Source organism: Phyllobates terribilis, unplaced genomic scaffold (genome assembly GCF_046119375.1).
Source record: "Phyllobates terribilis strain yellow unplaced genomic scaffold, ASM4611937v1 Scaffold_1__5_contigs__length_1240528914, whole genome shotgun sequence".
NCBI classification, from domain to species: domain Eukaryota; kingdom Metazoa; phylum Chordata; class Amphibia; order Anura; family Dendrobatidae; genus Phyllobates; species Phyllobates terribilis.
In genome coordinates this window covers 450,816,708-450,843,897 of record NW_027362761.1, presented here as the reverse complement: position 1 = coordinate 450,843,897, position 27,190 = coordinate 450,816,708, and the positions used below count along the sequence as shown (strand labels likewise).

The following is a 27,190-nucleotide window of genomic DNA, read 5'->3' as shown; positions in this document are numbered from 1 at the left end:
TCAGTCTCCACCTTGTCCTGCTTGCAGCACTCCTGCATAGCTGCAATGCAGAGGCGCTGTCAGGAGTTGGTCAGAAATTATAATGATCACTCTGGGATTGACAATAAGCGGATTGCCATCAAAAACAGAACTGTATGGCCATGTGCACACATTGAGTAATTAGTGAGTTTTTTAGATCAGTATTTGTAAGCCAAAACCAGGAGTGGGTGATAGATACAGAAGTGGAGGCGTGTTTCTATTATACTTTCTCTCTGATTGTGCCACTCCTAATTTTGGCTTACAAATACTGATATAAAAAATTCAATTTGTGCATGTGGCCTATGAATGAGAAGTAGCAGCATCAATGTAGTATCATATTAGATATTTTAAAAGGTTTTCTACAGCTGTTAAATGATGGTCCATCTTTAGAATAGGTCATTAATGTATTATTAGTGGGTGTCCATACCAGAATAAAGGAGACAGTGCACAGCAAAACCATGCACATTTCAATTCAAATGTGGCTTCTCATCCTTGTTTACCTGGGTCCCGAATTAAAAGCCCCAGAAAACAACTTTAGGGTATGGTCACACTGCGTCTTCTTCCAGAGGTAAAAAATATGCTAAGCAAAAAAAACGCTTTTGGAATTGCTCCTTTGCTCTGGGTTTGTGTAAATATGAAGCATTTTTGAGCATTTATTGGTTGTTTCCTGAGAACTTTTTCAATGTTTTTTTCAACTGGTGATTTACCTGAGTGTTTTTATCAGCGTTTTTTGGACTTTTTTTTAAATCCATAAAACAGTGAAGAAAACGCCAGTGTTTTTGAAGCAAGAATGCTAAAAAAAAAGTCCCTCAGGCATCTTCCAGATGTCTTATTAGCCTTCCCATTGACTTCTATCATAAATTATTGAGCATCTTCCAGGTGGAAAAAAAACAGAAGAATGCACACGGCGAGTTTGGAAGCATGCGTTTTTAAAAAAATGTTCTAATGCCTGAACATATGAACAGCAAGTTGCTTGACATATCCCGAGATGAGTGAGTCAAAAAGATCAGCCTTGAAAAAATATGACTTTTTGCGATATTCTGTCAGGAGATGTTTTTGTCAGGACTTCTCAAACTTTTTCAACTAGACAGATCAAGATGGTAGAGATGAAGTCTATTCTAAAATGAAAAATAGCTTTCCATTTTTCTCGTTTTGTCTCCAGAACCCAACATAACATTACAAAATGAGTCAATCATGCTGCTAAACTAAATATTGCTGCAGCCATAGAAAGGACTGTGCAGGAATCATCTCTTCTGGTTTATGGTGAACGTGTCTATACCACCAGTGGTTCTGATAGGAGTTGCCATCTCTGACGTTACTGGCAGTAAACGTTTAGTTACTCTTTAAATATTATCAGTCCACATATGGAATCCGTTTGGACGTATACATACCTTAGATGCTTCTTCTAAAGATCCCTTCTTTAAATACACTTGGCCTTTCAGGGCAATAAGAACCGGATCATCATCTATATTGGAGATCTGTAAAAATATTACGGAGTTATTGCCTAGAAACATAAACAGAACTTCCTACAGTATTTATAAGGGTTGTCACTGCTTTTATATTGATCACCCATCATTAACTAATCAATGGGTGTGCTGGGTGTAGGACTCCTAGCTGATCTTATATTGATGACCTATCCAATGGATAGGTCATTAAAATAAAAGTAGTGGACAACCTGGCATTTACCACCTCCCCACCAAAAAAATGCTATGCATAAATAAGAAAGACTTTGGGGAATGTGGCTGGATACCCCAGAACTCCCCGTCTCCATTCTGCTACAAGACAGAGTGATGGACCAGCATTTGATTCGCTTGCAATTGTCCTCATAATAACGTACATAGACCAAAACTGATTCAAGTCGTTTGACCATCTAATTACAGATTTACGGTCACACGCTGCTTGTGCTGACTAATGATAATGCATAATGTTCTGATTGTATTCACAGCCATTGGTAACTTGCATCCAATCTGGATGTATGAGGATGTGCCTGATCTGTCTTTGGTTATGGTTTATAATCCAAAACAAGGGTGTAAGAGAGAGATTAAGTTGTCAGACTTATTCTTCATGGACTGACTGTCTGTATGAAAAAAAAATCGCAGCGTGCACTAGTCCCATACGGGTATCAGATGAGACTCGCCCATTCAAGTCTATGAGTGCACAAAATAAATAAATGGATCATACATGTAGCATCCGATTTTTATGGACAAGCTGCCATCTTTATCTTAGGAAACTATATGTAATCATGTACTTTTTTCAGGGTGAAAATCGGACGATGGTATGACTATGCCTGATGATAGCTAACAAGCCTAAAGTGATCTTCATTCAATTTGGAGTAAATGGATCGCACACAATATTAATGTGATATTCCTATCCTTGCAAACTTTAATCTTTTCCTATACAAAAGTGGCAAATCTGGTAAAGTGCTTGTCCAGTTTCATTTAAAAAAAAAAAAACCTTATGCTTAAAAAAATATATAAAACCCCCCACAAATATATACATACATATATATACATACAGTTGTGCTCAAAAGTTAACATACCTCGGCTGAATTTTTCCTTTCTTGGCCTTGTTTCAGAGAATATGATTGTTAAGAAAAAAGTTCACATACCCTGGAGATTTTGGCCTGATAACATGCACAGAATTTGACACAAATGGGTTTGAAGGACTACTAAAGGTAACATCCTCACCTGTGACTTGTTAGCTTGTAATCAGTGTGTGTGCATAAAAGTAGAGTGAGTTTCTGGGATCCAGACAGACTCTTGCATCTTTCATCCAGCCACTGACGTTTCTGGATTATGAGTCATGGGGAAAGCAAAAGAACTGTCAAAGGATCTACAGGAAAAGGTAGTTGAACTGTATAACACAGGGAAGGGATACAAAAAGATATCCAAGGAATTGATAATGCCAGTCAGCAGAGTTCAAACTGTGATTAACAAATGGAAAATCAGGGGCTCTGTAAAAACCAAACCAAGGTGAGGTAGACCAACAAAAATTTCGTACACAACTGCCAGGAAAATTGTTCGGGATGCAAAGGAAAACCCACAAATAACATCAGCTGAAATTCAGGACTCTCTGAAAACTAGTGGTGTGGCTGTTTCAAGATGCACAATAAGGAGGCACTTGAAGAAAAATGGGCTGCATGGTCGAGTCGCCAGAAGAAAGCCATTACTGCGCAAATGCCATAAAGTATCCAGCCAAACAGCACAGAGACAAGCCTCAAAACTTCTGAAACAAGGTAATTTGGAGTGATGAGACCAAAATTGAACTTTTTGGCCACAACCATAAAAGTTACATTTGGAGAGAGGTCAACAAGGCCTATGAAGATAGGAACACCATTCCTACAGTAAAGCACGAAGGTGGATCGCTGATGTTTTAGGGATGTGTGAGCTACAAAGGTACAGGAAACTTGGTAAAAGTTGACGGAAAGATGAATGTAGCACGTTATCAGAAAATACTGGAGGCAAGTACCTCCGGAAGCTGCGCATGGAGGTACTTGGACATTCCAAAATAACAACGATATAAAACACAAGGCCAAGTCGACCTGTCATTGGCTACAACAGAACAAAGTGAAGGTTCTGGAGTGGCCATTTTAGTCTCCTGACCTCAATATCATTAAGCCACTCTGGGGAGATCTCAAGCGCGCAGTTCATGCTAGACAGCCCGGGAATTTACAGGAACTGGAGGTTTTTGCCAAGAAGAATGGGCAGCTTTACCATCTGAAAAATTAAAGAACTTCATCCACAACTACCACAAAAGACTTCAAGCTGACATTGATGTTAGAGGGGGCAATACACGGTATTAAGAACTGGGGTATGTGAACTTTTGATCAGAGTCATTTGGATGTTTTTGGTTGTCATTAAGATTTAAAAAGAGAAAACACAGCAGTTTGACAATAAATGGCTTCACCCAACCAATAACCATGAGTCGAGAAAAAGTTTCTTTGTTATCATTCATATTCTTTGAAACAAGGCCAAGAAAGGAAAAATTCTGCCCGGGAATGTAAACTTTTGAGCACAACTATATATATATATATATATATATATATATATATATATATATATATATAAAAACAAAGACAAAAGCTAAATACACTAATACCTAAAAGTAAATGGATAAATCGCACAGTGCATAGAAATAATGATAAATAATAAAAGAGGATTTTTGGTACTCACCGTAAAATCTTTTTCTCGGAGCCTTCATTGGGGGACACAGGAGACCTGTGTCCCCCAATGAAGAGATAGAGAAAGGGTATTTAGTTAACATAAATTTTGATCAAAATAATGTAAAAGCCATCAAGCCACGTCACGGCAACCGTTATGAGACAGTCCTAACTCTAATATTAAAACCTTACCATTTGTCAAGTGACATACATATGGATGAGGGCAGAGAGACTGAACCCTTAGAAGCATGGACCTGAGAGGCAGAATGAACCTTTCAGCTCAGACAAAGGGCGGCCACACCCTTATATGCACTACTGCACATTAGACTACAAAGAAAAAACCTGGGAGTCTGAACTGAAACGTAAAGTGATGTGCATGCAAAATGTAAATGCATGTTCGCATAAGGCCATTAGACAGAAAAAAAACAAAGACAAAAGCTAAATACACTAATACCTAAAAGTAAATGGATAAATCGCATATATATATACATATATATACATATATATATAATATGCACACACACAATTTTTTGGAGTGCTGCCTCCTTTTCTTATAGAATTTATATATATATATATATATATATATATAAATAAATATGATGTATAAATATATAACTAATATATAAATATATAAAACCCCTCACAAATAAAAATAGTTGGCCACTTGCCACTCCAAAGCCACCTCTCCGCTGCCCCCGCGCCGCTCTTTGTTGACTGAGCTGCAGCAGTGACATCGAGTCTACAACTACAGGTGCATCTCACTAAATTTGAATATTTACCTACACCAGCAGATGACATGGCTCCCCAAACCACCACTGATTGTGGAAACTTCACAGTAGACCTCAAGCAGCTTGGATTATGTGCCTCTCCACTCTTCCTCCAGACTCTGGGACCTTGATTTCCAAATGAAAATTGGAACTCTGTGACCTTGTGGAGTGTGTCAATGACTGCCTTCTAGACATCTGTCAAGTCAGCAGTCTTCCCCATGATTGTGGAGCCTACTGAAACAGACTAAGGGACCTTTTTAAACGCTTAGGAAGCCTTTGCAGGTGTTTTTGTTAATTATTTTAATTTACTGAGATAATGACATTTGTGTTTTCACTGGCTGTAAGCCATAACCATCAACATTAACAGAAATAAACACTAGAAATAGATCACTCTGTTTGTAATGACTCTATATATCAGTTTCACTTTTTGTATTGAAGAACTGAAATAAATTAACTTTTTGATGATATTCTAAGTTAGTGAGATGCACCTGTATGTAACCGCTGCAGTCAATCGGTAGGCTCATTTTACTCTCTTTATTGTCATGGACTTTGAATATGAACATTCTTGCTTATATCCAGGACACCTGTCCTGATCACATGCACTTTACATAGAGTTGGACATGTCAGAAGAGGTTGTGAACAAGAACATTTCAATTCACTGTCAGCTTCAAATGTGATGAGACACATAGAACTTTGTTATATACCTGCTCCAGGATTTTCATTATCTCGTCAGAGTGATCTGCATCTGTGCATTGCAGCAAAGCCTGTGCTTTCAACCCAAGAGCACGGTCCTTCTGTTGAGTGTCCTCATGAGATAAATTATCCAGGGACACAACTTTTATGACTGAAAGAAGGATTAAATTAGTGATTAATATAAAGAATATATGTGGATTGTAGACACTAAAAAATGCTCCCCACCTTGTTCACAGGATACAGCAGCCTTTTCATGTTTGTGTATCTTCAGCTGAGCTTGTGCAAGAAAGTACCATGCACTGGGACAGGAGCGCACTCCATGGACGCCTGCAGAAGCACAATGCATATTCATCATTGTATATGTGCGACTATCACTTCAGTACAAGCTGACATATTTAATGAGCGTGCTCATTTCATGCAGATTGGGGATAAAGCTCAGCAATTGTTTCTCTACACTGCTTTCTACCGGGGACAGTTTTAGTTTTTTGATTTTAATTTTTTTTTATTATTATTTCTGCCTTCCAAGAGCCATAACTATTTTTCCATGAGCGCAGGGCCTGGTTGTGTTATGTAGGAATGCACAGCGAGACTCACTTCATTTACACGTAAAACTCTGTGAGATCCATGTTGTCAGAGAGCAGGGCACGTGGTACAGTTAAGGACTGGAGCAGAGACTCCGTTATTTTTCTGTTTTTTTTTCTGATTTCGAGGGGCACCACTATTTACCAGATATAGCGGGTAAAATAAGTATTGAACACGTCACCAATTGTCTAAGAAAATGTATTTGTAAAAATGCAATTGACATGAAATTATCACCAGATGCCGGTAACAACTAATCCAATTCACACAGCCAAAGAAATCACCATAGATGTCCCTAAATTAGGTTGCTTGTAATAATGAGAAATGACACAAGGAAAAAGTTTTGAGCTTTCTGACATGTATTTAATACTTTGTACAAAAGCCTTTGCTGGTGATGACAGCTTCAAGAAGCCTTCAGTATGGAGAAACTAGTCACATGCATTGCTCAGATGTGATGTTGGCCCATTCTTCCACACAAGCACTCTTCAATAGAACTTTTTTCAGCAATGGAGTCCTGCATGGTGAGCGTGCATACAGGTCATGTAGGTTGAGTGCATTACTTATAGTTTTCTTTGCAACAATTGTACCTGCTGATTCCAGGTCTTTCTGTAGCTAACCAAGGCAGGTCTTGGCTCTTCGACAACTCTGGTGATAATTGTTTTCACTCCTCTGTCTGAAATCTTGCGGGGAGCACCTAGTCGTTCCCGGTTTATGGTGAAACGATGATCTTTCCACTTCTGGATTAAGGCCACACCAGTGTTCACTGGAACCTTCAGTAATTTAGAAATTCTTCTGTAACCAATGCCATCAGTATGTTTTGAAACAAAAATGTTGCAAAAGGTCTTGAGACAGCTCACAGGTTTTACCCATCATGAAATGTTTCTTCTGTGGCACCTTGGTAATCAGACACCTTTTTATAGGCCATCAGTTCAACCAGCTGATATTATATTTCACTAAGTGGCAGGATTGCTTTCTAATTACTGATAGAATTCAGCTGGTGTCATGACTTTCCGTGGCTTTTTCGACCTCTTTTTCTTCATGTGTTCAATACTTTTTCCCTGTGTCATTTCTCATTATTACTTAATTTATGGACATCTATGGTTTTATTTCTTTGCGTGGGTGAATTTGATGGGTTGTTACCGATGTTTTCAATATTTATTTCACCCACTGTGTCTATTACTGTTGGACTACAAGATCTAAAAATACATTTCCAAAATACTTCTATAGTAAGACTGCCCTATTTTAGAACATAAAGGGGTTTTCCAGTGAAAACAAATTATCTCCTATCCACAAACTAGGTTATAACTTATAAATCAGTGGTCAGACCCACACTGGTTGGAAAAATGGTGAACTTTTTTCCCCAATAGAATTGAGCAAGAGTACATACCACCCCTCCATTCATTCCCGATGGGGCTGCTGAGCGCTGCACTTGGCTTTTTCCAGCGGCCCCATAGAGAATGAATGGAGAGGTGGTGGTCGGATATCTGATCTCCTACGCCCTTTTGTTTTGTGGCTCAAAGCACCCCATTGAGGATAAAAATTCTCCGATCTGCTTTATCAGTGCAGGTACCAGCAGTCAGCAAGTTAGCAATGGACAACCCCTTCAATGTCTTACATCATTGCATTCCAAAAACCATTTTTTTTTTTTTTTTTACAGTAGTTGTGCAAGGTCTGTCTTATGCAGTTCTATAATTTAGTGGTATCGTTCTGTTGTACAAGTAATTTTAAAATTTTCCTACTCCATGGATGGGAATAAAAAAAAAAATTGCAATTGTTTTCTTTTTTTTTCCCACTGCATACCATGGGATATTAATAACAGGTAATCTTTATTCTACAGTTCAACATAAATAGCCTAACACCAAATTTAATATATATATATTTTTTACATTTTTGTACAATAAAAACATTTTTATAGACCAAAAAAAATATTTGTGCTGCTGCATACCAAGTCAAAACTTTCTTATTTTTCCGTCATCATGGCCATATGGAGCTAGTTTATTTTCAGGATGTCTTGTAGCTTTTTTGGTAGATATAAGTTAAAATTCACTGTACATTATGTGCCACACTTAAAATAGAGATGTCACACTACCTCGGGAAAGGTTTTCGGCTGCCATGTCATACTTTTTATCATGTAGAGCTTTAACTCCTATTCCAATGAGACCAGGACCACTGCATGGATCCATTTCAACTAGCTTATTGTAACACGTGACTGCTTCTTCACTGACATCCCCTGCAATACAGCAACAGAAATAAATCACTGTTAGTTATTAATAATGGTATTTCATATATTGGGGTCAATGTGCAAAAGGTGTGTGGGTATGTTCATACAAGGTTTTTTTCAGGTGGGTTTGTTGTGGGTCCGCTCTGAAACCCACCTGAAAAAATGCTAACTCAGAAGAATTTCTATATAAAAACAATTTGCTGTTCACGCTTTTGAGAGTCTAAAATTACTTCAGGTTTCCAAAGACGCCAAGCAGTTAAAAGAAATGAGCTGACCATTCTTCAGGGGTCTTCCACTGTGAAGACGCTCTATATTTTATAAAAAAAAAAAGTCAATAGGAAATCTGATAAGAAATCTGGGCATCTTTTTGAGTGTTTTGTCAGCGTCTTTGCTTGATAAACTGTTAGCAGTTTCTTCATTGCTGAATTGAGTTAAAAAATAACATCCAGAAAATATCAGTACAAAATATACCCCAAATACACTTAAAAAAACGCAAGCAGTCAAAAAACATTGAAAAAGCACTCAGGAAACAAGCCAAAAAAATAGCAAAAAAAAGACAGTTTAGGTTTACAAAATGTCAGTGAAAAGCGCCTTATGCATGAAAACTGGATGCTTTTTTGCAGTCTGAATCAAAATACCCTTCAAGTGCTCCTAAATTAACCTATAAAAAAATGTAGGCCTCATTTAGACGTCCGTGTTCCGTCTATGTTTTTCATAGATACAACAAGTACCCAATATAGTTCATGGGGCTGTTTACAAGTCCGTGTTTTTTCAGCAGTAAGGATGAAAAGTGTGTGTCTATGAATAGGAAAAACTCATCATGGGTGAGGAGTTGATAGAGACATGGCTTATGCCAGCTCAGTTAGGACTGACTCCAGAGAAGACAGCTACTATTATGGCATTTCTGTGGACGGATGAGCAGAGCAGAAGGGATAAAGTAGTCCACTTGATCTAGAGTTACACTTTGTGCAAGTGTAATACAGCTCTGGCAAAAATTTTGCAGTGGTCTCTTAATTTTTGCCAGAGCTGTGACTAGAGAATCAGGAAGAACTTCTCACCTCTAGGTTGTAATATTTTAACTAGCAGTCAATTACACCATCTACTACATGAGCATAATCCACATTACACAAATACTGTCTACTTTGTTTCTTGCCTTACAAAGGAAGATAAGGCTATGTTCACACAGAGTTTATTTCAGGAGTTTTTGAAGAATAAACCCTCTCTGAAATCCTCCTGAAAAAACTGCTTTAAAAACTCTTGTAAATCTTGGAAAAAAAATCTTCCAGTTCACTTCTATGGCAAAACCACTTTGTTGTTCATATGAGTTTTTAGAGCTTTTTTTTTCCTGAAGAGGTTTTGAAAAACTCCTGGGAGAATGCATGTCATTTCTTTGAAGTTGATCCTGAAGGTAACATCTCCAAACTAGGCACTGTCCAATCAGAAAACTGGAAAAAAAAACTCTTCAAGGTAAAAAAAAAACTCTTTCAAAACAGCGTCACAAAATACTTTCAGAAAAGAAAAATGCTTCCTAAACTTCTCCAAAAACTAAAGTTTGCTGAAGCAGTTTTCGCTTGAAAACTCATGAGTTTTGAACTCCTGAAAAAAAACAAAAAATGACACAGTGTAAATATAGCCTAAGGAAATAAACTAAAATAATAAGAGCAGGCAAGATGTGCAAAGTCAGGGAGGTCTGCCTTGTATGGACCCCAAGCTAAAATGGTTTAGTGAGTCAGTTAATAATGTTTTGCCTATTGTTCCCCTCATGGTGGAATCTATGCCCAAGCTCATCTTGTGAGTCTCCCAACAATACCGACTAAAAATCCTTTATTCTCAGTACTTTGTAACTGTATTGAGTAGAACAGCACATCCATCACAAATTGACAATCTGATGAAGAGAATATGCTCCATGTTGCCGGTTAGAGACATTTGCTCCCATACTCTTCATTCTTTTCACGAATGAAAATGCTGCTTATTGTGATTTTAGATCTCGTAATAAAAGGAGTTGGCCTGATTGTATGAATCCAGCTCAGGAAAGCACAAGACACTTTTGTGAATGGCTGTGTATCTGGATATTTGAGTCTCTGTAATGAAATATAAATAGCGGGCAATCAGCAGTGGAGTGCTGGTATAATTATGTACCTCTGGCTCTGAATTCACTGTAATTACTACTAGCCCTAGAGAGCTTTACAGCAGTACACCTTGTACACGTCATTCGTGGAAAGTGCGAAATATTATGCACCTGCTTTCTATTGATATTATTGTATAAAGATCCAAAGACAAAAAATGCATATGTGCTATTTCCATATTAGAAAGCATATGTCAAGCTTTAAGATAAAGAAGGTCTTCTCAGTTATAGGAACGTTTTCATTCCATTATTCTAACCGCACGATATGTTATGTGATGTTTGTTAAATTTTATACTTTGGTAAAAAATACAGTTTAAAAAAAAACAAAGCATATGTGTCACGCAAGGTGTGGGAAAGACTTAGTGCAGCACAAAGGGAAGAGGGAAAGGGAGCCCAGACTCTAGGGAAAGGGGGGAGTGGAGACCTCCTAGGCTGGTCTAGTGTCACCCTGTCTCCCCTAACAACCCTATATTGGCTCTTCACAAATCGCCACACGCGTGCTTTGCCCTGTTTTTCCCTGGGGTATGGCTGAGGCTAGGGAAGAGAGGAGATGAGCACTAGTCAATCCCCACTGAACACTAAAGGCAATAAGGGAGGACAAACAGGGGGAAATTGCTTAGCTTTAGATGACTCCAGACAAATGCACACATGTCCTCAAGCTCCAGAGAGGAAGAAGTACTGCTCTTGCTAAATCCTTCACAAGGAGTAATGAATATTGCCGGCACCTCCCTCTGGAACACAGCAGGTATTTATACACCCAGGCCAGGGTGTTAATTAGCCCGAGGAAGGTAGCCACTGGGTCCTAGAGACAGCCACTAAGAAAATGTCTGTAAAGCCAAACGTAGAGATATCCTGCAACCCACTGTAGGGTGACTTTCTGTCACTTCTGACACACCCGTGACAATATGTCCTGCTGAATGACGTGGCTTTACTCATATAATAATGCTACAAGGAAGATCCTGCTCTGCAATCAGATCTAACATGACAGGAATTGTCCAGGAACAGAAAAACATGGCTGCCTTCTATGCAACCGGTGACTACGGGGGTATAGGTCTGTACCATTCACTTCTAAGGAGTAAAGCTGTAATACTAGACACTACCTGTAGACAGGCTTGTAATCTTGGAAAACTCGTTCAAGGGTACAACCACATGGGTTGTACTTTTGCTGTGGATATTTTCTGCTGATTTTTCTGTGGATTTCAGCAGCATCTAAATACTGAGATCTGCTGCCGACTTTTTCAAATATCCTAACAGGTTTTCCATGTCAGTCTCGGGGTCTCTCCAGTGATTTGTTTTATTTATTTTACTCACTTACGAAGCAACATTAATTCCACAGCGCTTTACAGACATTATCATCACTGTCCCCACTGGGGCTCACAATCTACATTCTCTATCAGAAAAAGCACCCACGAAACGCGCGTCGAGGCTGCCCTCTCTGACAGACACCGGCCCTCACTTGTCCCTAGCCACGTGTGATACTCTGGGGTGAGTTACCTATACCATGTACATTATATGCACTGTAGCAATGGAGTTACTGTACAGGACTATGGTATATGTGATCCCCATATATTAAGTGTCACATTCTTTCTTACCCTGCTCTATTCTACTGTTACTTCCATTCTTTTTGATTATCTGGATTATTATTTTTTGGATCTGTTTGTCTGCATCTTACTGTTTTACCATCTATATATGAATTTTTTAACCTGAAATTATAATAAACTTTTGTACGCCAAGATACTTGCCTTTTCTTCTGTTTTATTCTATCAGTATGTCTTTGGAGTTTGGGAGGAAACCGGAGTACCCGGAAGAAACCCACACAAACACGGGGAGAACATACAAACTCCTTGCAGATGTTGTCCTTGGTGGGATTTGTACCCAGGACCGCAGCGCTGCAAGGCTGAGCCACCGTGCTGACATTTCGGCTCATGTGACTGCTTGCTATAGCCTCTGATTAGCTATAGAGGTCACAAGGGACAAAAAGTCATGACAAGAGGTTGAGATGCAACAAGACCCGCAGCAGAGGAGAATAACTTTGTATTTCTTATTCTGATTTTAGTGCAGATCACTATGTAAGCCACAGCAAAATCTTAATTTTTCTAATTAATTTTAATCCTTAAAACATTTCAGAACAAATACAATGGGGAGAGCTGATCACACTATCCCTCCTCCTCAATTCTGATGACTTGCTTGTGGCTCTGTTCTCAGGACAAAAGCGATTCCCAGCAATGGCTATGCTATAACTGTGTGAGATGGGAAAACCCCTTTAACAGAGCACCCCAAAAGCTGACAAATAATGTGATGTACATTTTAAAAACCTCCAAAATCAAATACCGGAATAGAATAATATAAAGAAATTACATAACGAGGACCTGTTTTCACTCTTGATATGTCTGCAGTAGTAAATACATTATTTGTATTCCCCATAATTTCCATAGAACCTGTAAATATCCATAGGGGGTTCACAGAAGTAGAAATATGGATCTCCTAATTATTCAGAAATAGCACGCTGTGTACCTTAAAAATTACAAAAAGCTGTACTAACTGTAGAAGTAGTCCCCTTGGTCATGAACAGGCAAATTTTAGGGGTTTTAATACGCACTTTTAAGGGAACTAAATTTTTTTCCTGTTCATTTATTCACATAACTTGTGCTTCTATTTTTCATGATACATGTGTCACGGGTGTGTCGCCACGAAGATCGTCACGATTACACAGCCTGACTTCTCGCAGCTGACTTTTTGGTGCTTTGTGTTTTTCGGCAGTGAGGGAGTTAATTCTCTCTCTCTCTGTGCTAGACAAGGTCCAGCCTCGCCCAGCTGCAATCAATGCTGCTGTAGTGAGACTCCTTCAAATGCCTGCTGGTCTGTTAGGGAAGTGTCGGTGAAAGCATTTCATGCAGACTAACAGAGCGGATCGTGGTATTTGGAGTTTCAGAGATAAGTGTATTCGGAGAGTTTTTTCCCTTCCTCGCTTTATCATTTATCTCCTTTCCCGTTGGTGTTCCCTCTGTTGTAGTTGTGTAGTTTTTGTATGCAAGGTGGTTTTGGTTTTTTCCCTTGTACTGTCTCGTTCGTCTAAGTACTGTGTGTGGGCATATTATTACTTGTCCCCTTTTGTTGTGATCGGGGTCCTTCTCAGGACTAGATTACTTAGGTGCAGGGATCCTCAGGAGGTAGGGGTTACGCTGGCGGCCTGGACCTCTGTACCTTTAACAGTACCTCCAGGTTGAGGGATTAGTCAGGGCCCCAGCTTAGGGTCAGCTTAGGCCCCCTACCTCCAGTATACAGAGACAGCGTGACATTTTCACCGACCACTTAGTTTTTCTCCAGCTACCATGGATCCAGTAGCCGGTCTAGCTCGGCAGTTGCAGAGTTTGTCCATGGAGCTGGCGGATGTTAGGTCCAAGGTTTTGTATCCTCAGGAGCAAGCCGGACCAGAACCTAAAGTAGCTCTCCCTGACAGGTTCACTGGGGGGCGGGACAAGTTTTTTGCTTTCCGGGAGGCATGCAAGTTGTACTTTCGGCTGCGGCCTCGGTCATCGGGGAGTGAAGAACAAAGGGTGGGAATTGTCATCTTGCTCCTACAAGGGGACCCACAATCTTGGGCGTTCTCTCTTCCCCCGGGCTCCCCGGCTCTCCAGTCAGTGGATAGGTTTTTCGCTGCTCTGGGACTCGTATATGATGACCCAGATCGGATCTCCCTTGCTGAGTCTAAGTTACGTAGGATTCAGCAGGGAGATCGTCCGGCAGAGGAATTCTGTTCGGAGTTCCGTAGGTGGGCCACGGACACCTAGTGGAATGACCCGGCTCTTAGGAGCCAGTTTTGTCAAGGTTTATCCGACAAATTACAGGATGTGTTGGCACAGTATGACTCTCCCGCGTCACTGGAAGCCGCTATGGCCCTTGCTATTCGCGTTGACAGACGGCTTCGGGAGAGGTGCGGGATAACTCTACCCCCTGTGATGACTCCACCTCCTACAAGGTCCCCTCATATGGTGGTTCCCCTGGTCAGTCCAGAGGAGCCTATGCAATTAGGAGGGACATCATTTCGGGGGAGGGGACCGGTGGTGCGCCATAAGACAGGAAGGTGTTTCTTCTGCGGGAGAAAGGGACATTTTATTGGGGGGTGTCCATCCCGTCCCTTGCAGAGTGAAGAGTCGTCGGAAAACTGTTGATCCCAGGTTGTGTGGTGGACGGCAATCTGGGAGTAGGTATTTCGTCCCTAGGTTCGTCTCAGTTTCTCGTACCGGCGGAGGTGGTGGTGGGTACGAGAACTGAGAGGATATCTGTTCTTCTGGATAGTGGGGCCGGGGCTAATCTGGTTGATGCTCGGTTTGCCCGGGTTCAAGGTATGCGATTGAGTGAGTTGGCTAAACCCATCCCCATATTCTCGATCGATGCCAGGCCTCTCGGTCAGGGAAGTTTTTTGCAAGCTGTGCATGACGTAAAACTTCAAGTGGGGGCGATACATAAAGAACTGTTGTCTTGCTACGTGTTGGAGGGTCTTCCCACTCCTATAGTGTTGGGCCTTCCTTGGTTAACTAAGCATAACCCGGTTATTAATTGGCAAACCAGAGAGATAAGCCAATGGAGTAAATTCTGTAATAAAAACTGCCTGAACACGGTCATCGGTGCGGTTACTCCTTGGGTCTTACCTCCATTTCTGGCGGACTTTGAGGATGTATTCTCGGAGAAAGGGTGTCAGGAACTACCTCCTCATCGCGAGTATGACTGTTCTGTAAAACTGCTCCCTGAGGCCAAGTTACCTAAAGCTAGGTTGTATAACCTTTCTGGTCCTGAGAGGCAGGCCATGAAGGATTATATTTCAGAAAGTCTGGCTAAGGGGCATATTAGACCTTCATCTTCACCGGTGGCTGCGGGGTTCTTCTTTGTTAAGAAGAAAGATGGAGGCCTACGCCCTTGCCTGGATTTCCGTGAACTTAATCGGATTACGGTCCGAGATCCGTATCCGCTCCCACTTATTCCCGATCTCTTTAATCAGATCGTGGGCGCCAAATGGTTCTCTAAGTTGGATCTCAGGGGGGCGTACAATCTGATTAGGATGAAGGAGGGGGATGAGTGGAAAACGGCGTTTAACACTCCGGAGGGGCATTATGAGAACCTTGTCATGCCATTCGGTCTGACTAATGCCCCGGCGGTGTTCCAACACTTTGTTAATGACATTTTTCGCCGCCTGGTGGGACAGTTTGTTGTCATATATCTGGATGATATCTTAATTTACTCGCCGGATCTGGTGTCTCATCAGGAGCACGTTAGGCAGGTGTTACAGATCTTGCGGGATAATAAACTGTATGCCAAATGGGAAAAGTGTGTGTTCGCCGTACAGGATCTCCAGTTTTTAGGCTTCCTGGTTTCAGCGTCCGGTTTTCGTATGGACCCTGGGAAAGTTCGGGCAGTTCTTGAGTGGGATCGGCCAGAGAATCTTAAGGCACTACAACGTTTCCTGGGGTTTGCTAATTATTACCGGAAGTTCATTAGTAATTTCTCGTCCATGGTTAAGCCTCTCACAGACATGACTAAAAAGGGGACGGATTTTTCTAGGTGGTCTGACAAGGCTTGTCAAGCATTCTCCTCCTTGAAAAAATGTTTTGCCTCGGCACCCATACTCATTCAACCTGATGCGTCACAGCCATTCATTGTAGAGGTAGACGCTTCCGAGGTAGGGGTGGGAGCAGTATTGTCACAAGGTTCGTCCCCTGGTAAGTGGCATCCGTGCGCCTTTTTCTCTAAAAAATTGTCGTCCGCTGAGAGGAATTACGATGTCGGCAATAGGGAACTCTTGGCCATTAAGTTAGCTTTTGAGGAGTGGCGCCATTTTTTGGAGGTTGGCAGTCCATCCGGTCACCGTTATCACCGATCACAAGAACCTGCTATATCTGGAGTCCGCGAAACGTCTGAATCCCAGACAAGCTAGGTGGTCATTGTTTTTTACCAGGTTTAATTTTGTCGTTACATATCGTCCTGGGTCAAAAAATGTAAAGGCGGATGCCTTATCTCGTAGTTTCCCTGGGGCCGGGAATACGGACGACCCGATTCCTATCCTTCAGGAGGGGGTGGTGGTTTCGGCAGTATGCTCTGAGCTGGAGGAGGAGGTATTGGAGGCTCAGGGGGACGCCCCTGTTGGACCTCCGGGGAGACTGTTTGTTCCAGATCAGTTGCGACAAAAGGTGATCGAGGCACACCATAACTCAGTTTTTGCAGGACACCCGGGGAGTAAAGCAACTGTGGATCTCCTCTCGCGTCGGTTTTGGTGGCCTAACTTACATAAGGAGGTGGTAACTTTTGTCGCGTCCTGTGGGGTTTGTGCGCACTCTAAGACCTCACATACCCGTCCGTCTGGGGCCCTCTTACCTTTGAAGATCCCGGAGCGTCCTTGGACTCATCTGTCTATGGACTTTATTACGGACCTCCCTCCGTCTTCGGGTAAAACGGTCATACTCGTTGTAGTGGACAGGTTCAGCAAGATGGCACATTTTATCGCTCTTCCTGCTCTCCCTAATGCTAAAACTCTTGCGCAGGTGTTCATTGGGGAGATTGTGAGGCTTCACGGGGTACCCTCCGAGGTGGTGTCTGATCGGGGGTCTCAGTTTGTGTCCAAGTTCTGGAAGGCGTTTTGTGCACGGCGGGGGATGCATTTGTCGTTCTCATCGGCTTTTCATCCTCAGACCAATGGTCAGACGGAACGAATGAACCAGAGCTTGGAGACATATCTCCGGTGTTTTGTGTCAGAGAACCAGGAGGACTGGGCTTCTTTCTTACCTCTGGCAGAGTTTGCTCTTAATAATAGGCGGAGCGAGTCCACTGGTAAGTCCCCGTTTTTTGGGGCATATGGTTTTCACCCCCAGTTTTGTACTTTCAGTAGGGGGGGCTCTTCGGGGGTTCCTGAGGAGGAACGATTTTCCTCATCACTCGCTTCAGTATGGAGAGGGGTGCTGAAGAATCTGAATACTATGGGGAACCGATACAAACGTATGGCTGATAGGAGGAGAGTGTCTGGTCCGGACCTAAGTGTGAACGATCGGGTATGGTTGTCTACCAGGAATATAAAACTTAAGGTTCCCTCCTGGAAACTGGGTCCCAGGTTCATCGGGCCGTACAGAATCAGTTCTATAATTAATCCGGTGGCATTCCGTCTTGACCTCCCCCTACGTTTAAAATTCACAACGTGTTCCACAGATCGTTGCTTAAGAGGTATGTGGCGCCGGTGGTACCATCACCTTTACCTCCCCCTCCAGTGGTGGTCAATGGTAACTTGGAGTTCCAGGTATCGAGGGTCATCGATTCACGCTTTAATCGCCGGTCCCTTCAGTACCTGGTTCATTGGAAAGGGTATGGTCCTGAGGAGAGGATGTGGGTTCCTGCGTCGGATATTAACGCAGACCGATTAGTTCGGGCCTTCCACACGACTCACCCGGATAAACCTGGCCCTGAGGGTCCGGAGGCCCCTCGTAGAAGGGGGGGTACTGTCACGGGTGTGTCGCCACGAAGATCGTCACGATTACACAGCCTGACTTCTCGCAGCTGACTTTTTGGTGCTTTGTGTTTTTCGGCAGTGAGGGAGTTAATTCTCTCTCTCTCTGTGCTAGACAAGGTCCAGCCTCGCCCAGCTGCAATCAATGCTGCTGTAGTGAGACTCCTTCAAATGCCTGCTGGTCTGTTAGGGAAGTGTCGGTGAAAGCATTTCATGCAGACTAACAGAGCGGATCGTGGTATTTGGAGTTTCAGAGATAAGTGTATTCGGAGAGTTTTTTCCCTTCCTCGCTTTATCATTTATCTCCTTTCCCGTTGGTGTTCCCTCTGTTGTAGTTGTGTAGTTTTTGTATGCAAGGTGGTTTTGGTTTTTTCCCTTGTACTGTCTCGTTCGTCTAAATACTGTGTGTGGGCATATTATTACTTGTCCCCTTTTGTTGTGATCGGGGTCCTTCTCAGGACTAGATTACTTAGGTGCAGGGATCCTCAGGAGGTAGGGGTTACGCTGGCGGCCTGGACCTCTGTACCTTTAACAGTACCTCCAGGTTGAGGGATTAGTCAGGGCCCCAGCTTAGGGTCAGCTTAGGCCCCCTACCTCCAGTATACAGAGACAGCGTGACAACATGTGGCCTGATATTTATATAATTTTTCTATTTATTAATTTTTTTGCTGGTATTGTGGGGAAAATGTAAAGAAAAAAGTAAATATGTTTCTGTTTTTCACATTTTTTTTTCTATGACCACAAAAGACCACTAAAATATATTTTAAATTATGTTCCCCTTTCCAGAACAATTTTTTTTTATACATAGGAGATTTTTTTGAGGAGGTTATGGCGGGTTGGGAGGATGGCCTAGAAACAGCAGTTTGAACTGGCAGTCTTCATCTTCTTTTTACACTTTGTTTTACTTATTTACTTTTTCTTGCATTTTGTTTATTTATTAATTTTTAATTTATTTCACAGATTGTGCCCCCCATGAGGTCATAAAAGACTTTTGTGGAAATTTTAGCCTTTAAATAAATTTTTATTATTGCTGATTTCTCCTGTAACTGGGACTGGCATAGTAGCTCCAGTTAAAAGGAAAATTCAGCCTCCAGAGACCATTGCTGAACTAATCAATGCCTGGAGAAGACCCCACAGCTCTGTGTCCCTCCCAGCACCGTGTTCACATAGATCACTAGGATTGGAGCAGGAAGGGCTATTAGTTAACCTAATGTGGAGTGGTGGCAGGAGAACTTTAGTGGGATCAACTAAACTTTCCGCAACTATGATCCTGAGTCCAGGTCACAAAGATATTCTCGCTGGCCAACTTTTTTGGCTCCAGTGATGAGTCCTATCCCGGCTGTCCCATTCACACAAAAAGCATAGGTACTTTGTATATCCTCCTTGCTCACCAAGGAGAAAAGAGGGAATTTTCAGATCACCACGTATTGACCATCCTTGATCCTCGTAGTTAATTTTCTTGAGAGTAAAGTCTAAATTCTCATAGCTTTCCTTCAAGTGTACAGAATGCCCTACAGTCACTGAAGTATACTTGCTGCCATTGTGCAGTAGCACAGCTTTCAGACTTTTTTTAGATGAATCAATAGAGTCTCCATTCACATTGTACTCAATGTTAAATTTTTCCATCAGCCCAGGAACATCACTGCAATACACTAGAGCACCGTTGGAAAAGTATGGAAGGAATTCCTTTTTTCTGCATCTGTACTATGAAAAACAGGTACCAGGAGCTAGCGGGTTCTTTTCCTTTAGTCTACAGCCTAAAAGTTCTGCAGAATGTTTAGGAAGGTCCAAGTCTCTGACTAAATCATTTAATTCGAGCTGTGAAAAAAGCTGTGACTCGTTGGGAATAGAGGGAAAGTTTTCATCAGAATCCTGCTCTTCGTGTTCTGAATCAGGGGTATCTTCAAGTGACTCCGGAGGTGAAGGGACAGGTATTCCTGGACTGTGGGGCAGAGGGCGAATCGCTGACGAGAGGTCTGGGAATATAATTTTCTTCTTACTTTTAAGGTTGAATTCCTCCACGGTGCACGTTCAAAAGTAGCAGTCATTACTATGATTTTTCCCTCCAGATCATAGGCACGCCAAAATGAAAGCTCTCTTTCTTCCCTTTAGACTACTGTTGTAGTTCTGCAGCACAAGCAGAACGCAATAAAATGTGGAGTCCACCACTTGTCCTGATCACCTAGTTTTACACCAAGGTAAGCATCATACACTTTTCTAAAGAAGTCCTTAATGCTCCTTCGCTGTTTCTTCACTACAAAACAACCTCAAATATAGAAAAAGTTGTCGGGTGAATTACGACACCCCCTTGTAGTAATTTAGATCACGTTGTTAGAAAATGAAGCTTAATCCACCACAACCAGTAAATACTGAAAGGAATCGTGGTAAGCACACCACCACCACACTCTTGTGAACTCTGTCTAAAAGAAAATCTGCCTGTGCTCCCCATGGCAACCAATCACAGAGCATCTTTCAATTCTTATACTGCGGAGGTAAAGTGAAAGCTGTGCTCTGATTGGTTGCTATGGACACCACCACACTGTTATGAACTGTGACTAAAAAAAAATCAGTCTTTAATGCCCATAAAAACCAATCACAGCGCAGCTTTCATTTCTTATACTGCTGAGGTAAAAAGGAAAGATATGCATTGATTAGATGCTATAGCCACCACCACACTCTTTAGAAGCTGGGCTAAGAAAATCTTCTGTTCCCACAGCAGCCAATCGCAGCACAGCGTGCATTATTTTCTAACCAATCTAATGGCAGCAAAATCATCCACCAAAGGTCACGCAAAGGGGTCATAGTATGATGCAAGAAAAAGCCTATGGAGTGTTTGTGAAAAAACGGTACGTGATGGAATTTTTTCGATATTTTTACTGAGTTCAGCGATTTAAAGTATATAAAAATCACCTCTTACTGTTCAAACAATTTTACCCTTGCAGGCCTGTGCAATTACTGTGATCAGAGCGCTGTAGCCGGCAATGACATGACCGCGCCGCTCTGATCTGGTGAGCAGTGACCCAGGCCAACACTAAGTACACTCCTTACCCCACTTCTTTAATGCTTCCTCCTATATTATGATCTTCAACTGCTGTTAGTTGTATCTGTTCCTAGGAAAGTTGGGCGACAAGCTTTCCAGGAACAGATAGATTAGATTCTTCAGATGCTGTTGTTTCTCTTCCTGGGAAAACTGGGTCCTTGGGAAAACTTGCCACCCAGTTTTCAACAAGAGGAGATACGTTCGTCAGCCACTGTCAGTTGTATCTCCTCTTGTTGAAAACTGGGTGGCAAGTTTTCCCAAGGACCCAGTTTTCCCAAGAACAGAAACAACAGAATCTGAAGAATGTAATCTATCTGTTCCTGGAAAGCTTTCCCAAGTATCTAGCTTTCCAAGTAACAGAAACAACTAACAGCCTAGAAGTACCTAAAAGCAGGAAAAGAGGTTAAAGAAGGGCAGTAGTTTGCACCTGCGCCAGCCCCCATCCCCAACGCAAGCACTGGTCACTGCTAATAATAAAATTACAGTGGGGAAAAAAAGTATTTAGCCAGCCACCAATTGTTCAAGTTCTCCCACTTAAAAAGATGAGAGAGGCCTGTAATTGACATCATAGGTAGACCTCAACTATGAAAGACAAAATGAGAAAACAAATCCTGAAAATCACATTGACTGATTTGGAAAGAATTTTTTTTTCAAATTTTGATGGAAAATAAGTATTTGGTCAATTACAAACAAGCAAGATTTCTGGCTCTCACAGACCTGTAACTTCTTCTTTAAGAGGCTCCTCTGTCCTCCACTCATTACCTGTAGTACTGGCACCTGTTTGAACGTATTATCAGTATAAAAGACACCTGTCCGAAACCTCAAACAGTCACACTCCAAACTCCACTATGGTATAGACCAAAGAGCTGTGCAAGGACACCAGAAACAAAATAGTAGCCCTGCACCAAGCTGGGAAGACTGAATCTGCAATAGACAGGCAGCTTGGTGTGAAGAAATCAACTGTAGGAGCAATAATTAGAAAATGGAAGACATACAAGACCACTGATAATCTCCCTCGATCTGGGGCTCCACACAAGATCTCACCCCGTGGGGTCAAAATGATCTCAAGAACGGTGAGCAAAAATCCCAGAACCACACGGGGGGGGGGGGCTAGTGAATGACCTGCAGAGAGCTGGGACCAACGTTACACAGGCTACCATCAGTAACACAGTACGCCGCCAGAGACTCAGATCCTGCAGTGCCAGACACGTCCCCCTGCTTAAGCCATTACAAGTCCGGGCCCGTCTGAAGTTTTCTAGAGAGCATTTGGATGATCCAGAAGAGTATTGGGAGAATGTCATACGATCAGATGAAACCAAAGTAGAACTGTTTGGTAGAAACACAACTCGTAGTGTTTGGAGGAGAAAGAATGCTGAGTCGCATCCAAAGAACACCATACCTACTGTGAAGCAAGGGGTTGGCAACATCATGCTTTGGAGCTGTTTCTCGGCCAAGGGACCAGCACAACTGATCCATGTACATGAAAGAATGAATGGGGCCATGTATCGTGAGATTTTGAGTGCAAACCTCCTTCCATCACCAAGGGCATTGAAGATGAAATGTGACTGGGTCTTTCAGCATGACAATGATCCCAAGCACACCGCCAGGGCAACGAAGGAGTGGCTTCGTAAGAAGCATTTCAAGGTCCTGGAGTGGCCTAGCCAGTCTCCAGATCTAAACCCTATAGAAAACCTTTGGAGGGAGTTGAAAGTCCGTGTTGCCCAGCGACAGCCCCAAAACATCACTGCTCTAGAGATCTGCATGGAAGAATGGGCCAACATACCAGCAACAGTGTGTGCAAAACCTTGTGAAGAATTACAGAAAACCTTTGACCTCTGTCATTGCCAACAAAGGATATATAATAAAGTATTGAGATTAACTTTTGTAGGTGACCAAATACTTATTTTCCACCAAAATTTGAAAAAAATTTCTTTCCAAATCAAAAAATGTGATTTTCAGGATTTGTTTTCTCATTTTGACTCTCATAGTTGAGGTCTACCTATGATGTCAATTACAGGCCTCTCTCATCTTTTTAAGTGGGAGAACTTGAACAATTGGTGGCTGACTAAATACTTTTTTTCCCCACTGTAAATATTGAAATTCCACCTCTTTCCTGCTCCATATTGAAAAAAAGAAAAAGTAAATATATCTGGTATTGCCGCATTCATAAAAGTCCAGTCTATCAAAATATAAAATTAATGCCCTTCTCGACATGCCGAATTTTAGTTTTTATGTTTTGGAGTCCCCCCTTCTTTCCAAAGCCATAACTCTTTTATTTTTCCATCGACAAAGCTGCATGAGGGCTTGTTCTTTGTAGGACGAGTAATACTTTTGAATGACTATATTCATTTTATCATGGAATGTGGGGAAAAAAGTTCCAAGTGCTGTGAAATAGCAGAAAAAAACGGAATTAGTCTTAACGGTAATGATGTTTCCAGGAGTCCACATAACAGCAGCAGAGGAGGAGTAATCCCATATCCTGTGTAGGGACAGGAAGCACAAGAGGTTAAAAGTCCTCCAACCCCCAACCTCCTCAGTGATTTTCCAAGAACCACTTTTAGACTGCTTAGACATATGTTAGAGTCACATACAGTAGCAATATAGGGAGTGAAATAAGGGTGCTGTCATGTGGACTCCTGGAAACATCATTACCAGTAAGACTAATTCCGGTTTTCCAGTACATCCCCATGACAGCACCATAGGAGTATACCCAAGAACTCATAGCTTGGGGTGGGATAACTGCCTGAAGTACCTTCCTACCAAATGCAGATCTCTGCTGTTAAAGAACATTTAGCTTGTAGTGTTTGCAGAAAGTAGTATGTCCTGACCATGTGGCTGCAGTACATATCTGTTCAATGGTAGCCCCTGCTCTAGTTGCCCATGAGGTGGAAATTACTCTGGTGGAATGGGCTTTGATAATTTCAGGGGAAGGCTGTCCTTCTGAAAGATATGCTAGATTAATCATGGATGTGACCTATCTAGCTAAGGATGGTTTTGAAGCCTTCCTGCCTCTATTTTTTCCCCCAAACTGTATAAAAGGATTAGAGTCTAATCTCCAGTTCCGAGTGGCTTCCAAACAGGCCAACACTGCTCTGCGGACATCGAGATGGTGGAACTCTTCCTCCCTCTGATTCCTAAGGTTTTCGCAGAATGATGGAAGAACCACTTCTTGGTTTAAGGTCATCGATGACACCACCTTCGGCGAGAAACTTGGATCCAGCTTGAGAATAATGCAATCATCCCGAATCTGCATACAAGGCTCGACAACAGATAGAGTCTGGATTTCACCCAACCGTTTAGCCGTGGTGATTGCCACCAAGAAGACTGTTTTCAGAGTCAAGTTCTTTATTCCTAATTCATTAACTGGGCCGAAGGCAGGTTTGCAAAGGACTCTCAGGACAAGATTCAGATCCCACGGAGGGGAAGAAATGCTCTGGGTAGGCCTAAGTCTCTGGATTGCCTTGACAAACCTGATTATCCAGGGATGCGAGGACAATGATGTGTCGAAGAAAGCACCTAGTGCCACAATCTGCACCTTCAAGATACTTGGTCTAAGACCTGCGTCAAATCCCGCCTGCAAGAAATCAAGGATCGCAGGGATGTCTGGCTGAGAGGTGCCTACCGTCCTGTGGAACTGACAAAAGTTCCTACAGACTTTTTGATATATGGCCTGGGTTACAGGTTTTCTACTAGCCTGCATAGTCTGGATCACTCTGGCGGATAAGCCCTTGTTCTTCAGGATCTCTCCTTCAGAAGCCAGGCTGAGAGCTGGAGTTGTTGAGGATTCCGATGCAACAGTGGACTTTGCGTCAGAAGATCTTCCTGAAATGGTAAAATGATTGGGTCTTCCAACGCTAGATGACGTAGAAGGGAGAACCAACTCCTCCTTGGCCAGAACGGGACAATTGCTATGACTGTCGCCCGATCTTCCTGAATTTTCTGCAGCATTCTCAGAATTAGAGGAGCAGGTGGGAAGGCATATGTTAGGCCTTCTCCCCAATATTGTGAGAGAGCATCCACTGCCAGAGGATGATCTTCTGGGTCGAGAGAGAAGAAAGATGTCGTCTTTGCATTCGTTCTGGATGTAAAAAGGTCTAGGTGCGGCTGACCCCATCTGCGAGTTAGTCGCTGGAGCACCTCTTCGTTCAGTTCCCATTCTGAAGCCTTCATCTGACGCCTGCTGAGGTAATCTGCCTCTTGATTGTCGGATCTCCGAAGGTGAACTGCTGAAATGGAGCTCACTATCTTCTCTATACCTAAGAATATCCTGTTGGCCAGGGACTGGAGAAGTGGGTGTCTTAGTCCGCCCTGAGGTCTGATGAAGGAGACTGCCGTGATGTTGTCCGACAAGATTTTTACATGTCTGTCTCTTAAGATCGCCCTGCTTCTCTGTAGGGCTTCCCAGATTGCCTGTAGTTCCCGAAAATTCGATGAATTCTGAATTTCTGTGGACCATGTTCCTTGGAGATAAGAATCTCCCACTCGAGCTCCCCATCCTGAGAGACTTGCGTCCGTGGTCACTAAAAGACAAAGTTCCAGAATCCACTGCACTCCCTTCTGTAGAATCTTCTGGTCGAGCCACCAGTGTAGAGAGTCCTGGGTGTCTCGGGACAAAGACATCTTCCTGTCTAAGTACTTCTGATGTCAGTTTGTCACTTCCAGGATGCATTTCTGTAGAGGCCTGGAATGGAACTGGCTCCATCTGATGCAGGTGATGCATGATGTCATGATTCCCAAAATACTCATTGCCTTTCGGATCGAAGGTTTCTTCTCTCTTGCAAAAGAACAAATCCTTTGTGGAATTGAGAGCATCTTGTCTTCCGGGAGAAAAGACATTCGCATTCGGGAGTCGAGATGGACTCCCAGGAAGATGTGTGAAGTACTGGGGACAAGATTGGATTTTTCTTTGTTCATAATCAAACCCAAGCTGGTAAATGTCTGTAGGACAAGTTCCAGATGTTGAGTCATACTTAGAGGAGATCCTGCCACCACCAGGAAGTCGTCCAAGTACGGAATGATGGTAATATCCCTGAGTCGGATATAGGCCACCACCTCTGCCATGATCTTCGTAAAGATTCTGGGAGCAGATGACAGGCCAAAGGGAAGACGTCGGAACTGGTAGTGTAGAATCTTACTGCCTGATGGTAGTGCAAACCTCAGATATTGCTGACTTGAGGAATGTATTGGCAGGTGGTAGTATGCATCCCTGAGGTACAGGGTGCACATTACCGCATCTGCGTCTATTAGAGAAATGGCTGATCTTACTGATTCCATGCGGATTTTTTTGTAGCGGACCCATCGGTTTAGGGGTTTCAGGTTCATAATTGTACGGAACTCCCCTGATGGTTTCTTTATTGAAAACAGAGAGGAGTAATGGCCCGGATGTTGTTCGTGTTCTGGAACTGGCACACTAACCCTCTGATGTAGCAGCTTCTCTATGTCTGCCAGTAGACTGGAAAGAGAGGTAGGGGAACCCTCTGTCAGGCGGAATTTTTGAGGGGGATTTTGAGAAAACTCTATCCTGTAACCCTGCGCTATAGTTGTTAGTATCCAAAGATTTTGAGTGACCCGATGCCAATTGTTTTTGAAAAACTTTAATCGCCCCCCTATTCTGACATAGTCATTGTCGTTTTGGACGGGAGCTACTGTAGTACTGGGCTGGTATTTCTTATCTTTGTTCCCTTTATTAAAACTCCAGCTTGTGGACCCCCTTTTTTCTGAGTGTTATATTTACAGGAGGGGAAGGGTTTGCGAAAGAGCTGCTCCTTCTTTTTCTCCTCAGGGAAGCCCTTCTTTTTATCGGACACTTTTTCTAGAATGTTGTCTAATACTGGTCCGAATACTCTGAGCCCTGAAAATGGAATGGAGCACAGTTTGTTCTCAGAAGCTGTATCTCCAGACCATGTTTTTAACCAAACAGCTCTACGGGCTGTGTTGGAAAGCGCATTATTTCTAACCGCGAATCTGACCAATTCCGCTGAAGCGTCGGCCGTAAAATTTGTTGCCATTTTTAATAGCGGCAATGATTGAAGGAGAGATTCCCTCAGGGTGCCATCCCGTAGGTGACTCTCTAGCTCTTCAACCCAGACTCATGGATCT

At 42.5% G+C, this 27,190-nt stretch overlaps 1 protein-coding gene across 2 annotated transcripts in view; it reads right to left on the bottom strand.

Annotated features, from left to right (window-relative positions):
• Positions 1 to 27,190, bottom strand: part of SKIC3 (SKI3 subunit of superkiller complex) — a 194,906-nt gene that overhangs the window by 145,317 nt on the left and 22,399 nt on the right. For both annotated transcript variants that reach the window (XM_073678321.1, XM_073678329.1), the window contains exons 9-12: positions 8,306 to 8,446; positions 5,863 to 5,964; positions 5,649 to 5,788; positions 1,410 to 1,496 (exon numbers count right to left, since the gene is read on the bottom strand). In XM_073678321.1, coding sequence (XP_073534422.1) covers positions 1,410 to 1,496; positions 5,649 to 5,788; positions 5,863 to 5,964; positions 8,306 to 8,446 — 470 coding nt within the window. The remainder of the gene's footprint in view (positions 1 to 1,409; positions 1,497 to 5,648; positions 5,789 to 5,862; positions 5,965 to 8,305; positions 8,447 to 27,190) is intronic.